Source organism: Caenorhabditis elegans, chromosome V (genome assembly GCF_000002985.6).
Source record: "Caenorhabditis elegans chromosome V".
Classification (NCBI taxonomy): Eukaryota; Metazoa; Nematoda; class Chromadorea; order Rhabditida; family Rhabditidae; genus Caenorhabditis; species Caenorhabditis elegans.
The window spans coordinates 10,130,361-10,145,385 of record NC_003283.11 but is presented as its reverse complement, the minus strand read 5'-3'; the positions used below and the strand labels follow the sequence as shown (position 1 = coordinate 10,145,385).

Genomic DNA, 15,025 nt, shown 5'->3' with positions numbered 1-15,025 from the left:
AATGTGTGTTTTGAATAATAAAATAAATAAAAAGTACTTAAACAAAACTTGAACACATTCAAATGTTGATTGAATATTATGATTATCATCAATTCCGTACTCATAGCTGTTTTTATATCGTGTAAGCTTTTAAAGCAGAAACTTATGCGAATTTCACTTTTATAGACTGTTCTATTGTGTATGCATATCGTTTTCGAAATGGTAGATTGTGTCCAAAAGCGGCAATGGACCTCCGAAATCATGCACTCCGCCAACGGATCCAAATAATCTTCCTGCTTCAAAACTAGAATGCTGGTTCACGAGAGAAATGTTTGAAGACCTGTTCCCATTTGCCAATCTTGGATGGGGTCCTTCGAGTTGCTGGCCATATTCTTACGATGTTTTCAAAATTGCATCCAGATACTTTCCAGAATTTGGAACTTCGATCAATGTCAACAATACTGTATGTAAATATTTTTTCTTCAAAATTCAAGTATTGCCACATTTCGAGATTATTTCATATTTTTGCAGATGTATATACTGCATGAAAATAAGAAACGAGATTTGACGGCTTTCTTTGCCCATGCTATTCAAGAAACTTCAAAATTGATGAATTTCAGACATCAGTCCGATCAAGATGCATCAAACTGTTTCTACCGTGGAGGATTTTATAACTGGTTTGAAAGAGGACCAACAAGTAGCTTTTTGGACCCTAAAACTCCTGGTTATACTCCAGCCGACGGAAACTCATGTGCATCTTCTGGTCTTTATTGTTCTGCTTCTGATCAAATAACTTATTTCTATCCATGCTCAAATTCAACAATTTCAAACACTGTTGCTTCCCATAGAGGATGCTATTTTGGACGCGGAACAATTCAAATTTCGTACAACTACAACTACGGACAATTCCAGGATTCCAGAACATTGAAAAAAAAAACTAATAATTCTTCTGCATTTCACACTTACTTTATTGTCATCATGAGTGTCCGGAAGATCTGAACCTGGTGCTCCAGTCGCGTAGGTACTCATATTCATTTGATCAATATGATCACCACCAGTAGCAGACATTCGACCAGAAGCGTTTTTTAACAAATGTTTTTACAAATTGCTGCAAACTGTAAGGATTGACCTGAAATCTTTGCCAGTGATCACATTCAAACACAAAAAATTTATTAACATCCCAAGTTCAGATTCTATCCTTGATTCTTTCTCAGGAACTTCCGTTGCGAGTGGCGGCTGGACCTTTTGCATTAGGGATCCCATTGGAGGTTGCAGGCGGCTTCATAGTTAAACCATATCTTTCAGGAGCTCGTCGAATGCGTGTACTGCGTCGTAAAGGAGTCGAATGCGTGGTGCTGGGTGGAAGATCTTTAGTTGATTTTCCTTTTCTTCCCTTATTCATCACTATCATTTTTGCGAGTCCACGTTGATTTTCTTGTAGTTTGCGCAACTTAGCGTCAAGCTTTATCATTTCTGAAAATAATATACGTTTTATTTCTTCTACTACTAAGGCGCCTCTAATAGTTTTGCACACTTCCATTTCCGCTCTATAATTGAGGTTTCAAAATTTGCATCATGAAATCGTTTTACAAATTAAGAAAACTCTTATAGACTTGGTATACAAGTTAAAATGGGTAAGATATGAATACAACTCGGACAATTGTTCCCTGTCAATCGTAAAATTCGTCCTTTTGGTCCAATTTTCGTTATTGAAATTGATGATATTTTGTGACATGACTTAATGAAAATCATGAGAAAAAACTTGTTCGAATGTTTCATTTTTAATTTGATATTCTTACTGTATTACGGGTACAACAAATTCTAAGAATGCGAATTGTGCAACATATTTGACGCGCAGAATATCTCGCAGTCAAAACTACAGTAATACTTTAAATGATTACTGTAGCGCTTGTATCGATTTACGGGCTCGATTTATGATACTTAAATAGTTAATCGATAAATCGATATAATATAAAAATTAAATACTACAGTACTATATATGCAGTTCGAAGAACGTTTTTTCGAAGTTTTTAAAAGAACGTTTCGTAAAATTTTTATAATTTGTAAACCTGAGAACTCAAAAAAAAACGATAAACAAGAAAATAAGTTTCAGAAACAAGATTATAATCTAGATTATTATTATTCTAGATTATTTTACATCAAGGCTTAAGAAAAAAACAGTTGACCACATCGTTAGTTCAAAATTATCGAATTGCAAAATTTTTGTGGCATCTTTAGTTGTTCTCAATGAAAATTGTATTCATCTTAACGAAATTGTATTTACTTTCTCCTCTGTTGTTTGTATGCCTGGTTTTCAGTTTTCATATTTTATCTATTTTGAAGACATTGTTATTCAAAAGTATCCCTTTAATTTTCATTCAATTCAAGCGGAAAAATTTTCAATTTATTACTTCCAAACAATTGTTTTAACGACTAAAAGTATGAACAAATTGAAAATGATCACTGAGATTCAAGAAAACAAACCCAAATCAAATAAAAACAGAACAAAAACAAAATTAAAGAAATTAAAATGACGACGCAGTAGATTTCACGAAAATGCTTTCTCTGTAGTTTTTCAATTCAGCAATTGACTCCATAATATCGTCGAATGCACGGTGGGTACACTGTTTTTTTGGATGTTTATAATCAGGATACCATCTCTGTACAAGTCCTTTGATAGTTGAGACATCTATACATCTGTAGTGAGCAAACTTATCGAGCTTTGGCATGTACTTCTTGATGAAAAGACGATCCATATAAATGGAATTTCCGGCAATCGGGCTTTTACCTACAATTATGTATCATTAAAATCAAGGAAACTTATAAAATTAATATCATAAACGCTTAAAGTGTTTCACTGTTGATTTTACAAATTGTTTCAAACAAGTAAGATGTGTTGTAAGTTAGATGAATCATAAATTAGTAACAATAATGACTAGCGCGTCAAGCGCGCTAGGCTTCGCAGTAGATCAAGTTGGTAAACTGGGGAAAATTTGGATCTTTTTTAACCAAAATTGACTGAGCCATGGCCATTTGAAGATAATATTTTTTCTGGGTCTTTTTTAAGTGTTTTCGGGCCTGCGGCACTCATCCTGATTTATTGGGCTTAGAGTAGGTTTAACGATTGTCCAACACTTCTATGTGTATTCGGGCCTGCGGCCCTCAATCCGGATTAACTGGCCTTTTCAAAAACAGACGTAGTCTCATAGGAGGCCTCCGGCCTGCTCTGCTGGGAGTAGGGATAGAAATGGCTTAAAGTTTCTAAGTGTAAGAAGGCTTTTTGGGTTTGAGTGAAATACAATAGCATCGCAGGCCTCCGGCCTGCCCAGCTGGAAGTGAGGTTAAAATTTTCGAATAGTGCGGTCCAGGGGTGTGCGGCAAATCTCAAAATTTTGATTAACCATCACTATAACTCAATTTTGTGCCATTTTACAAAACTTTTGTAGACCAATAGTTTTTGTCAAAATTGCACTGCCAAATTTTTTACGTGTGCGGCAAAGTTCAAAATTTGTCGAGCTCGGCAATTTTGGCAAATTTGCCGCACACCCCTTGTGCGATTTTCAATAGGATTAAAATAAAGTAGAAATCTCGAAATATCTTAAAAATTAAATTCTCCTCACGTTATAAAAATAAGAAATGAAAATGATCGAATTCATCCCCAAAATAGAGAGGGAGAGAGAGTGGTAGGAAAGTTTTTCACGGTTAATCCATCTTTTTAATTTTGCAAAATTTGAATGATGGCCTACATTTTGGAAAATGGACCAATTTTCTTCAAAATAGTTTCAAAAAATTGGTAATACAAAGTTCTCTCTTGCGCACAAATTGGAACCAACTGACACAAAAACTGCACGTTTGGGACTGAAAAATATAAAACTCTTCAGTACAAAGAATACATCCATTTCGACCATACTCCAGAATCCCGCTCAAATCAGTGTTAAAAGTAGCCAACATGTTCAAAAAGTGCGGCCCTCAATTAGATTAGGGAAAAAGTAAAAATCTCGAAAAGTCTTCAAAATTGAGTTTTCCTCACGTTATTAAAAATAAGAAATGAAAATTATCGAATTCATCACCAAAAATAGAGAAAGAGAGAGAGTGGTAGAAAAGTTTTTCACGTTTAATCAATCTTTTTGATTTTGCAAAAATTGAATGATGGCCTACATTTTGGATAGTGGGCCAATTTTTTTCAAAATAGTTTCGGAGATTTGCTAGGCTTCGCAGTTTGGTTCGGCGTAGAGTAACTCAAGAATAATTCGCTTTATTAAAGTTTAGTCAAGTGTTGAGTAAATGCCAAGTAAATGTGCTGAAGTTTGTCAAGACCGGCCAAATTTAGTTTAATATTAATTTTAGAAATAAAAATTTCCACTTTTCGAATTTTTTGCTTAAAATAGGCTTAACAGTTGTCCAACGCTTCTATGTGTATTCGGGCCTGCGGCCCTCAACATGAATTATTGGGCTCAGAATAGGCCTAAAAGTTGTCCAACGCTTCTGCGTCTATTTGGGCTTGCGACACTCGAACTGAATTATTATGCTAAAAATAGGCTTGACGGATCTCCAACACTTCTTCGTGTATTCGGGCCTGCGGCCCTCAACTCGAGTTTTTAGGCTCAGTATAGGCTTAACGGCTGTCCAATACTTTTGTGTATTCGGGCCTCCGGCCCTCAATCCGGTTAACTGACCTAGGTGACCTTTTTCATTACCTTTCCAAAAACATACGTAGTTATAGAAACATACCTCTCAGAGAAGGCCTCCAGCCTGCTCTGCTGGGAGTAGGGATAGAAAAGGCCTAACGTTTCAAAGAGTAAGAAGGCGGCCCTAATCCCTGATTTTTGGGTTTGACTGAAAAACAATAGCATTGCAGGCCTCCAGCCTGTCCTGCTGGAAGTCAGGTTAAAAGTAGCCAACATGTTCAAAAAGTGCGGCCCTCAATTAGATTAGGGAAAAAGTAAAAATCTCGAAAAGTCTTAAAAATTGAGTTTTCCTCACGTTATTAAAAATAAGAAATGAAAATTATCGAATTCATCACCAAAAATAGAGAAAGAGAGAGAGTGGTAGAAAAGTTTTTCACGTTTAATCAATCTTTTTGATTTTGCAAAAATTGAATGATGGCCTACATTTTGGAAAGTGGGCCAATTTTTTTCAAAATAGTTTCAAAAAATTGGAAATACGAAGTTCTCTCTTGCGCACAAATTGGAACCAAATGTCAGAAAAACGGAAGATTTGGGGCTGAAAAAACATGAAATTCGTCAGTACAAAGAATACATCCATTTCGACCATACTCCAGAATCCCGCCCAAATCAGTGTTTTAGCCTTCCCAAAAGCGCCCCCCACAATGATGACGATGGAAGGCGCTATCTTTGTAAGCTATTGAAACAAATTGCTCAAAAAACCGCCAACCCTAAGCCAAGATATAAGCTCTCAAAGTGCAGTCACATTTCTCGGGACACCCCATGTCGAAAACATGCCCTTATTTTTTATTTCTGTCAAGAATGCAATTTCAGGATTTAATATAGGAAGAGGCAGACTAGCGCACACAGTGCGCTAGGCTTCGCAGTAGGTTAAGTTGGTAAGCTGGAAAAAATTTGGATCATTTTGGACCTCAACTGACTGAGTTACGACCATTTTAAATTTTGATAATGTTAAAAGAAGCAACACTTGATTAGCTATTGATTGCTCCAAGAACGGGCCAGGACGGAGCAGGGAAAATACAATTGTTTGAGTTTGTGTAAAGTTTTCTTAAAAATATTTTTTTGTTCAAAAAATTAAATAAAAATGTTCACGTGAAAAAGTAAGAAATGAAAATAATCCAACTCACATCAATGAGCGAACCAAGAGAGAGAGAAGGAGGCAATGCAGTTTTTCACGTCGATTAAATAAATGTTCATCTTTTTAGTTTTTCGAAAACTTTAATGATGGCCTACATTTTCGAAAGTAGGTCAAATATTTTGAATTATGGCTCAAAAAATCGGGCTCCGTCAGGCCTAACTATGTGTCAAGTTTTGAAAAGATCCAAGAAAAACTCGAATTTTGCATCAATTAAAAGTGGTTTTTTGCCAGTACTAACACATCCACCAAAATGAAGTAGCTTCAGTTTTCCGACTCCCGTGGGCTCCCGGAGCAAAATTGTGCAACCCCGTTTTGATGACCATACTGGGACAGATTTTTGAAAGGGGGAGAAACAAAAATCAAAATTTTCGGGCCACTCCCCGCTGAGCTATAAACTCTCAAAGTACCATTACATGTTTTTTGGACATCATGTGTCGAAAAGTTGCCCTACTTTTATTTTTTCGACAAAAATGGACAACCTTGCAACATTGGGATTTAATGTAGAAGGGAAGGCAGACTAGCGCGGCAAGCCGCGCCAGCCCTTCGGGAATGGGGATGCCCGAAAAGGTAGCTTGCGCAGGTTCTCGGCTTCGCCTCGAACTTGTGTTGGGGTTATTCGTGATCTCCTTGAAATTTGGGATCGATTGCTCAAAGAACGAAGTCTCTATCACAACTATGAGCGGAGATATAAGCGATTGAAGTTTGAGGAGGGGCGGGCTCGCGGAGCAGGAAGGGGGAGGGGAGGAGAGGTGTGCAAGGTCCTGCACAGGCGTCGGCTGCTGTGAAAGAGGAGGGGCGCGCTCGCAGAGTGTGTGGCGGCGCGCGCGCCATGGACAAGTGGTAGAGGGTTGGTCTGTGGGGCAGCTGGGTGGGTGCCCCCTGGGTTCGACCCCACACCGGGTAAAACATTTTTGTATGTTTTCTGCTTGCACTTAATGATTGAGTCGTACTGTTTTTACTGTTTTAAAAATATTTATTGTCTCCCTGCAGTACACAATTTAGATTTAGAGCGCCTGCGGCGCTCTGACCCGGCAGCTAAAGCCTACTGGCATAGCAGGCCTTCGGCCTGCTCTGCCTATAATTTAGATTCAGAGCGCCGCAGGCGCTCTGACCCGGCAGTGAAAGCCTACTGACATAGCAGGCCTACGGACTGCTCTGCCTATAATTTAGATTCTTGCAGGAAGAAAGGTGGATATTATAGACTGTTTTACAGCCCATTGGGACCTCTTACCAAAACAAATGTGGCAATGTCTATTGTTCTTCTATCCAGAGATATGTCGTAAAATATATATATGTGATCCTGTAACAGTAATTAGAGACCATATTACAGCCTCCCTATGCATCGCTGGAGACTCTGTGGAGAGGAAGGAGGAAAGAGGGGGCGGGCGGGCGTTGCTGAAACTTGAAAGCGCCGTAACTCCGCTCATAATAAGAATTGGAAAAAGAAAAATATATATTTGAAATCAGCGTTAAAAGGAGAATATTATAGCATTTGAAAATTTGAAAATTGGTCAAGAATGAACTTTTCAGCTTCCTGAGCAAAGCTTGAAGCCTACAACTTCAGGAACGCGGCTCGAGGAACTCATGACCAAAAACTTTTGGTTTGTCTCGCTTCTCATAGCAAAAATAATAAGATTTAGGGCATAAAATTCACATTTCAGTAAAAAACCGGTCCAGGAAAAGAGGGAAACTGAAAATTCGAGGTCAAAAATTAAATAAACTAAATCGTGGAAAATGGTCGTAGAGAGCTGTGCTTTCAGCATCCATTCGGTATTTATGTACTTATTACGAATTTAGTATAAAAACCCGATTGATAGTGGAAAAATTTTTATTTTTAAGGCAAAAACCTCATTTTTTTGACAACATTTTTTCTGGCTCGATTTTCAGAATGAAAAACAAACTTTTTTGGAAAAAAATTTACTTTAAAATGTAGCCAGAAGCTTACTCAACAATACTTTTACCTCAAAACCCAAGATTTGTGAAAGAGAACAGCGCACGAAGCGGTGGTTTGAGGATTGCGCCCAAAAAAACAAAGGGGGGAACATGCAATTTTCGATTTCACACTAAAGAGCCCACTTCTATAGCTTAAAAGAGTCGTAGAATTTTTTCAAAATACACGTTGGAAAGAGCTGGTCGAGTTGTATACACCCCTAAAAAATCGTGAAATAATCTCAAATATTCGAATTTTCTTTCAATTAAAACCACCGGAAAATGAGGAAAAATAGCGATTTTTGAGTTTGACTCAAAATATCTCGGCTCAATGAGCTCAGATCGAGAAACGGTAAAAAACAAAAAGTAGGAAAAGCCTTTTTGAAGAGATGAAAAAAAAGAGCTCGAATTTTCATCCATCCAGCGCTGAGCTATAAGCGTTGCCAACTTGGACACATCAAAAATGAAAAAAAAAACGAAGGTTTGCGCGACATCGGATGTCCAAAGTTTTTTCAAAAACACCTACCCGTGGCAAGCCGCGCCAGCCCTTCGGGAATGGGGATGCCCGAAAAGGTAGCTTGCGCAGGTTCTCGGCTTCGCCTCGAACTTGTGTTGGGGTTATTCGTGATCTCCTTGAAATTTGGGATCGATTGCTCAAAGAACGAAGTCTCTATCACAACTATGAGCGGAGATATAAGCGATTGAAGTTTGAGGAGGGGCGGGCTCGCGGAGCAGGAAGGGGGAGGGGAGGAGAGGTGTGCAAGGTCCTGCACAGGCGTCGGCTGCTGTGAAAGAGGAGGGGCGCGCACGCAGAGTGTGTGGCGGCGCGCGCGCCATGGACAAGTGGTAGAGGGTTGGTCTGTGGGGCAGCTGGGTGGGTGCCCCCTGGGTTCGACCCCACACCGGGTAAAACATTTTTGTATGTTTTCTGCTTGCACTTAATGATTGAGTCGTACTGTTTTTACTGTTTTAAAAATATTTATTGTCTCCCTGCAGTACACAATTTAGATTTAGAGCGCCTGCGGCGCTCTGACCCGGCAGTGAAAGCCTACTGACATAGCAGGCCTACGGACTGCTCTGCCTATAATTTAGATTCTTGCAGGAAGAAAGGTGGATATTATAGACTGTTTTACAGCCCATTGGGACCTCTTACCAAAACAAATGTGGCAATGTCTATTGTTCTTCTATCCAGAGATATGTCGTAAAATATATATATATGTGATCCTGTAACAGTAATTAGAGACCATATTACAGCCTCCCTATGCATCGCTGGAGACTCTGTGGAGAGGAAGGAGGAAAGAGGGGGCGGGCGGGCGTTGCTGAAACTTGAAAACGCTGTAACTCAGCTCATAATAGGAATTGGAAAAAGAAAAATATATATTTGAAATCAGCGTTAAAAGGAGAATATGATAGCATTTAAAATTTGAAAATTGTTCAAGAATGAACTTTTGAGCTTCCTGAGCAAGGCTTGAAGCTCACAACTTCAGGAACGGGGCTCGAGGAACTCATGGCCAAAAACTTTTTGTTTGTCTCGCTTCTCATAGCAAAAATAATAAGATTTAGGACATAACATTCACATTTCAGTGAAAAACTGGTCCAGGAAAAGAGGGAAATTGAAATTTCGAGGTCAAAAATTAAATAAACTAAAATCGTGGAAAATGGTCGTAGAGAGCTGTGCTTTCAGCATCCATTCGGCATTTATGTACTAATTACGAATTTAACATAAAATCCCATTCGGTAGTGGAAAATTTTTTATTTTTCCAGCAAAAACGTCATTTTTTAGAGAAAATCATGAAATTTGCGATTTCTGAAGTTATTTTTGACTTTTTTGTAAAAAAAATTATATTTTTGAAGAGACAATTTCCTGAAAAATACGTTTTTCGAAAAATTTACCCCAAAAAGTGCCAAACTGACCGACTTATGGCCGAAAAACCATCAAAAATCGCTAATTTGCACACCAATAAAAATGTAATTTTCGATTTCACACTAAAGAGCCCACTTCTATAGCTTAAAAGAGTCGTAGAATTTTTTCAAAATACACGTTGGAAAGAGCTGGTCGAGTTGTATACACCCCTAAAAAATCGTGAAATAATCTCAAATATTCGAATTTTCCTTCAATTAAAACCACCGGAAAATGAGGAAAAATAGCGATTTTTGAGTTTGACTCAAAATATCTCGGCTCAATGAGCTCAGATCGAGAAACGGTAAAAAACAAAAAGTAGGAAAAGCCTTTTTGAAGAGATGAAAAAAAAGAGCTCGAATTTTCATCCATCCAGCGCTGAGCTATAAGCGTTGCCAACTTGGACACATCAAAAATGAAAAAAAAAACGAAGGTTTGCGCGACATCGGATGTCCAAAGTTTTTTCAAAAACACCTACCCGTGGCACACACGCGATTTAAGAGAGGAAAATGCAGATTTGCCGATATTTATAAAGAAAATAAGGACGCTCAGCTCCTACATAACTTTCTTATTATTTAAAATTCTATATCTTATAAACTTCGAGGGTAAGTTTCTAAATAAATGTTTATTATCGTTTTGAATAAATTCCATTGGCTACTCTATTTTTGAAAAATAGTTGTCTTACCGGGAAGAGCGTGCAATTTGAGAAAATCGATCACTTCGTTTTCAGCATCAGCCATTGAGTACTTGCTTGCAATTATTTTTTCCATTAAACCATTTTCATGAAACGTATTTCTTGGCCATTCTTCCATGTTGTCAAGAACTTCTTTTGGCTGATGAATAACAATATCTGGCCCAGTCGCAATTGTATTCAATTCTGAGTCTGTCACGATCAAAGCAATCTCACAGAGTGTCTGAAAAAGTTTTATCGATTAACAAAGTTCTTAAAAAATACAAAAAACTAACCTGCTTTTCAACGTCCAGGCCTGTCATTTCACAGTCGATCCAAATGATTCGTTGCTCGATTTTGTCACAGGTATGGTAGAGTGTAGACATTGCGCGTCGGCTGATAGGTATATTGATTGACTTTAAAAGAGCTCCTAGCATGCACTCTGAAAACATTGCGGATGAAGATGAGGAAAAATAATCATATTAGGCAATACGTAGACTGTTTTTCATAATATATTAAATACCCGCGTTTCCAAATGCGTAAAAAAGAACAGATAACATGTAGGTATCGAAATTTAGAGTTTAACATTTAATAAATATAAATTAATTCACTATGAATTGTTAATTTTTCTCAAAAAAACATTTTACATCCAGAAAAACTTTCAAGAAAAACGGATAAAAATTCAACACAAAGAAATTAAGTGCAAGTGCGCTCCGTCAGACATGCGTAGCGTTTAGAGCCGCGACGCATTCAACGGTATGAAATATCAAACTTTAACAGTGTCTTCCTTCTATCTTCTGATTCCCGTTTTCTGAAAACTTGTTTTTTTCCTGGAAACATTTTTAATCTGTGTTTTGCCCCTCTGGAATTGTTTCTCTTTTCTCTTAAAACCCCAAACTCAAAAGCCGTCATCTGTTCTGAAAACGAGTTTTCCAGATATTTGACAATTCTGCTTTATTGACAAATTTAAGGATGAGCAGACGGGCTTGAAATGCGGAATGTCGCGAATATTCTCAAAGCTAAGGTTTGTATTAAAGTCATACTTAAATGAAGGTTTTAAAATTTCGCAATGTTCCCCTGTGAAAATCATTTTGTCATCGTTGTATTAAAGTTTTTTGAAGACTGGTTTCACACGATGATGCATCAGCATATGCTTGGACCGTCAACTTCGCTAGGTGGTACTAATAATTCTGCTCTTCAATCTTCTGTTCTTTCCGAAGGTAAGTTTTTTAAAGGCTTGAAAAGTATGTTGATCAATTTTTATGATTATGTCATTACTGTCATTGCTTTAGATTAATAAGGTCTCATGAGATTGAAAAAAGTTCAAAGGACAATCTAGACAATCTCTAAATATCGACGAATTCAATCCTCTGAGGTTTCTTTGCAAATTCCGATAAGTAGTGTTCCTCATTAAAAAACGTTTCGAAGATGCATCCACTAGATTATAAAATGCATGCCAAATGGTAAACTTTTCCATAAATGCTTTTTTGCAGGTGTCCTTCTTTCCCATTCTCAACCTACACGAGAAGAGATAAAGAAAAACTTCGAGACGCGAGAAGGTGTCTATCGGAGCGTCCCATCGGCCGAATTCTCGCGTCCTCGGCCCCTTCCACAGTACCACATGCCACCGGGAATCGCATCGGCTGCTGCAAGTCAGATAGCAGCTGCGGGCTCTACTGTTCGTGTAAGCTTTCTCAATGGCGCAGAGAAAAGTGTGGAATCTCCCGAGGCTGTGGCACCAACTAGTTCAACTTACGAACACCATAAAAATGAGCCGAATGGAGCACGAATAGACATGGTGAGATTTTTTTCTGCAAGACATCGTAGATTTTATCAGACAAAAAGATAACTCCCAACCTTGAAGAATGCTTGTACTTATAGGTGGATGAGGCACAGGCTGACAAGATTTGCTTCAATGTTGGAAAAGAACTTTATGTGTTCTCGTATAGGTTAGATTATTCATCGATAGCTTTAAACTTTATTGTTTTTCAGAGGAACTCAAACTGAAACTGATTTATCTCGACCGATCGACAAGAGAGTTTATAAAGGTACTTCACCGACTTATCATGCTTTTAACCAGGAATCGGCTAAAAATGGATCATGCCAGTAAGTTTATCAAACGTTGGAGCTAATTTTATACATTTCCTTACATACTATAATGACCGATTGACAAAATTATTGTTTCCAAAATTATTTAATACTTTTCAGGCTGCTAATAGGGTTCACTCTCGGTCAATTACAAATCATCGACCCACTAGAAAAATCATCATCATCACCGTTCAGCAGACTGTACAATGAAGATAGATACATCGAAAAAACTTCCGTCACATGTATCCGCTGGCTACCTGGTAAGTAATAGAAACAAACTCGTTTTCAATAATATTTTATTCAGGCGATTCAAACATTTTCTTGGCGTCATATGTGTCGGGCAATCTTTATGTATATGACCAAAGAATTTCTGCTGCGAGTAGCAACAATAATGGAAGCTCACAGCCTCCGCCGTGGACTATTCATAAAGAGGTTTCTTTTTGTTTCTAAAATTGGAAGCATATATTTATATTGATTTTGCAGGGTGACAAGTTCGCGATTCACACGTGGAAAGGCAAAGTTCAGCGGAATCCAGTTACCAGGTGGCAAATTGGAGAAGGTTCAATTCACCAGTTCAGTTTCTCTGGATCAGATGGGAAAATGATGGCCACGGTGTCACATGATGGGTTCCTCAGGATTTTCAATTATCATGCACAAGAATTGCTGGCAGTTATGAAATCATATTTCGGTTGGTTCATTATCTTCGAAAAAAATCAAATATTCATGAAATTTAAGGTGGATTGCTTACGCTCTCATGGAGCCCTGATGCAAAATTGATTGCCACTGGCGGCGAAGATGATCTTCTAACAGTTTATAGTGTAGCTGAGAAACGAGTAGTTTGCAGAGGACAAGCTCACAAAAGTTGGGTTAGTCAGGTCAAGTTTGATCCTTATTTATGCACAACCGAAGAAGATCTGGAAAATAATGGTATTGCGATGACATCTACGTTTGACGACGTTGCAAAGGATTTCTCAATACGTTCGGGACCAGTACCATCTACTAGTGCAGATTTGAATTCTGGAGTGATGAATGCAACTTCAACATTCTCTCGTTGTTCACTTGCTTCGTTTAACACTATCAACGGAGCTCCAGCTGGAAACAGTGTCCGTTATCGAATAGGAAGTGTTGGACACGACACATTTCTATGCCTGTGGGATATAACAGAAGATATGTTGAACCAAGGAAACATTCGACGTCATCGAAATTCAACAATAATTGCCCCAATGACTACCCTCGAAGTACAGACGAATTCTCTAGTTGGAAGACTTGAAGATCTTCAGGAAGTCTCTCCTGGTGGTGCTGGTGTTAATGCATCTTCTGATTCACAGTCTATAACTAATAATCACACAACTCCTCGCCCAGAAAAACAAAAAAAGAAGAAATTTACAAAACGTCTAGGATTTTCGAAGTTTACTTCTGGAAGCTCCAGTGCTACATCAAATCCGGTTGGTGGCCACAAAATTGGCACATTGATGAATGGTGCATCAGTAAATTCTGAAAGGTATGTCGATTTATTCAGAATTTATAATAATATGTTAATTTTCAGTTCCAAGAAACAAAACCCCGGGCTAATTTCTCAAATAAGCTGCTGTAACGAAACGCGGATGTTGGGTTCTAAATTTTGTCCAGGGATTCGAGATGTTCCTATGATCGGTAAGCTTATACTTAAAATTAAAATACGATTCACTAGTCAGATCCGGAAAATCGCGAAATTTTTGAATCATTTTTCTATCACGAAAAAAAAGACAAAATGAACGAGAAAGCACTTGTGAAATATTTTTCAGAACCGTTAATGTGCAAAAAAGTATCGCATGATCGTCTGACAGTTCTTGAATTCCGAGAAGATTGTGTTGTGACTGCTTGTCAAGAGGGATATATCTGCACATGGGGCCGCCCCGGCAGATATCAACCAAAACGAGATTGCATCAATTCACCAGGAACAGCAAGTCCGGAATCAGGTCAAAAACCATCTGGATCTACGTCCGCTATGACTTCTTCATATGGATACGGCTCAGATGCTTTGAATGGAGTTCCACCTTCACGATCATCAAGTACCTACAGTAATAGTGAGTTTATTTAATCTAAGAAAATGTCTCTAAAAGTTTTCCAAGTTACTTAGGCGAACAACAACTTCGTTCACCGAATATCACATCCCCGTCATACCGGGTTTCAGCTGCCAGTACTTCTGTTTATCATCGCCCAACATATGCCTGGCAGAATGCAAATTAACCACTCCACTTCGGGTATCTTAAATTTTCTTTACTAGGTTCTTATTCTTTTTTATTGTTCACTTAATCTTATTTATTGTCGTCAAGCGTAATGCTCTGATCTTTAGGATGTATACTGTAACATGATTTTTCTGGATTATTTCTAATTGTAAAGCCCGGCAAAGTTGTTTGCCATTGTTTGCAAACTATGATCACCTGCTCACATTTTTCTTTTATTAATGACTTAACGTTCCAACTTCGCAGATTTAATTTTCTATATTACTGTGCCAGTAGGATCCATGTGCCTAGTTTTTCTTCACCCTAAAACTCACCCCGTTTCATTCTCGTTGTTTAATTTCTGGTCTAATGAATTGTGTATTTATTTAAATATCGTTATTTTACTTCTTCTCGATTTTATTCGGTTCACCT

At 38.0% G+C, this 15,025-nt stretch overlaps 3 protein-coding genes and 2 pseudogenes across 8 annotated transcripts; 3 read left to right on the top strand and 2 right to left on the bottom strand.

Annotated features, from left to right (window-relative positions):
* Positions 1 to 134: 134 nt before the first annotated feature.
* On the top strand, positions 135 to 978 carry C51E3.8 (annotated as a pseudogene). The gene is made up of 2 exons: positions 135 to 442; positions 511 to 978. Coding segments are annotated over exons 1-2 (776 nt in total).
* A 215-nt stretch (positions 979 to 1,193) lies between these two features.
* Positions 1,194 to 1,450, bottom strand: C08B6.15 (annotated as a pseudogene). The gene has a single exon. A coding segment is annotated over exon 1 (257 nt).
* A 921-nt stretch (positions 1,451 to 2,371) lies between these two features.
* Positions 2,372 to 10,743, bottom strand: C08B6.8 (the record flags this gene model as incomplete). Of its 2 annotated transcripts, NM_001269256.3 has the most annotated exons (3): positions 2,372 to 2,767; positions 10,317 to 10,545; positions 10,598 to 10,743. In NM_001269256.3, 3 exons carry the CDS (start codon positions 10,685 to 10,687, stop codon positions 2,505 to 2,507), a joined length of 582 nt encoding a protein of 193 aa, NP_001256185.1. The 2 variants fall into 2 exon arrangements, with proteins under 2 accessions (NP_001256185.1, NP_001256186.1); NM_001269257.3 differs by lacking the exons at positions 10,317 to 10,545; positions 10,598 to 10,743 and having other exon boundaries at positions 2,505 to 2,735.
* Positions 10,744 to 11,235: 492 nt separating this feature from the next.
* On the top strand, positions 11,236 to 14,987 carry wdr-20 (the record flags this gene model as incomplete). 3 transcript variants are annotated; one of them, NM_001383378.2, is made up of 12 exons in its annotated part: positions 11,236 to 11,325; positions 11,423 to 11,521; positions 11,795 to 12,099; positions 12,183 to 12,250; positions 12,294 to 12,407; positions 12,510 to 12,649; positions 12,694 to 12,821; positions 12,873 to 13,077; positions 13,125 to 13,890; positions 13,936 to 14,042; positions 14,174 to 14,455; positions 14,509 to 14,981. In NM_001383378.2, 11 exons carry the CDS (start codon positions 11,440 to 11,442, stop codon positions 14,616 to 14,618), a joined length of 2,307 nt encoding a protein of 768 aa, NP_001370272.1. In that variant the 3' UTR covers positions 14,619 to 14,981. The 3 variants fall into 3 exon arrangements, with proteins under 3 accessions (NP_001370272.1, NP_001335505.1, NP_001368633.1); NM_001348580.4 differs by having other exon boundaries at positions 11,238 to 11,325; positions 14,501 to 14,984; NM_001380736.2 differs by lacking the exon at positions 11,236 to 11,325 and having other exon boundaries at positions 11,440 to 11,521; positions 14,492 to 14,987.
* C08B6.18 (uncharacterized protein) lies at positions 11,259 to 11,291 on the top strand (the record flags this gene model as incomplete). Its single annotated transcript, NM_001361766.1, has 1 exon — positions 11,259 to 11,291. One exon carries the CDS (start codon positions 11,259 to 11,261, stop codon positions 11,289 to 11,291), a length of 33 nt encoding a protein of 10 aa, NP_001348766.2.
* Positions 14,988 to 15,025: the final 38 nt, after the last annotated feature.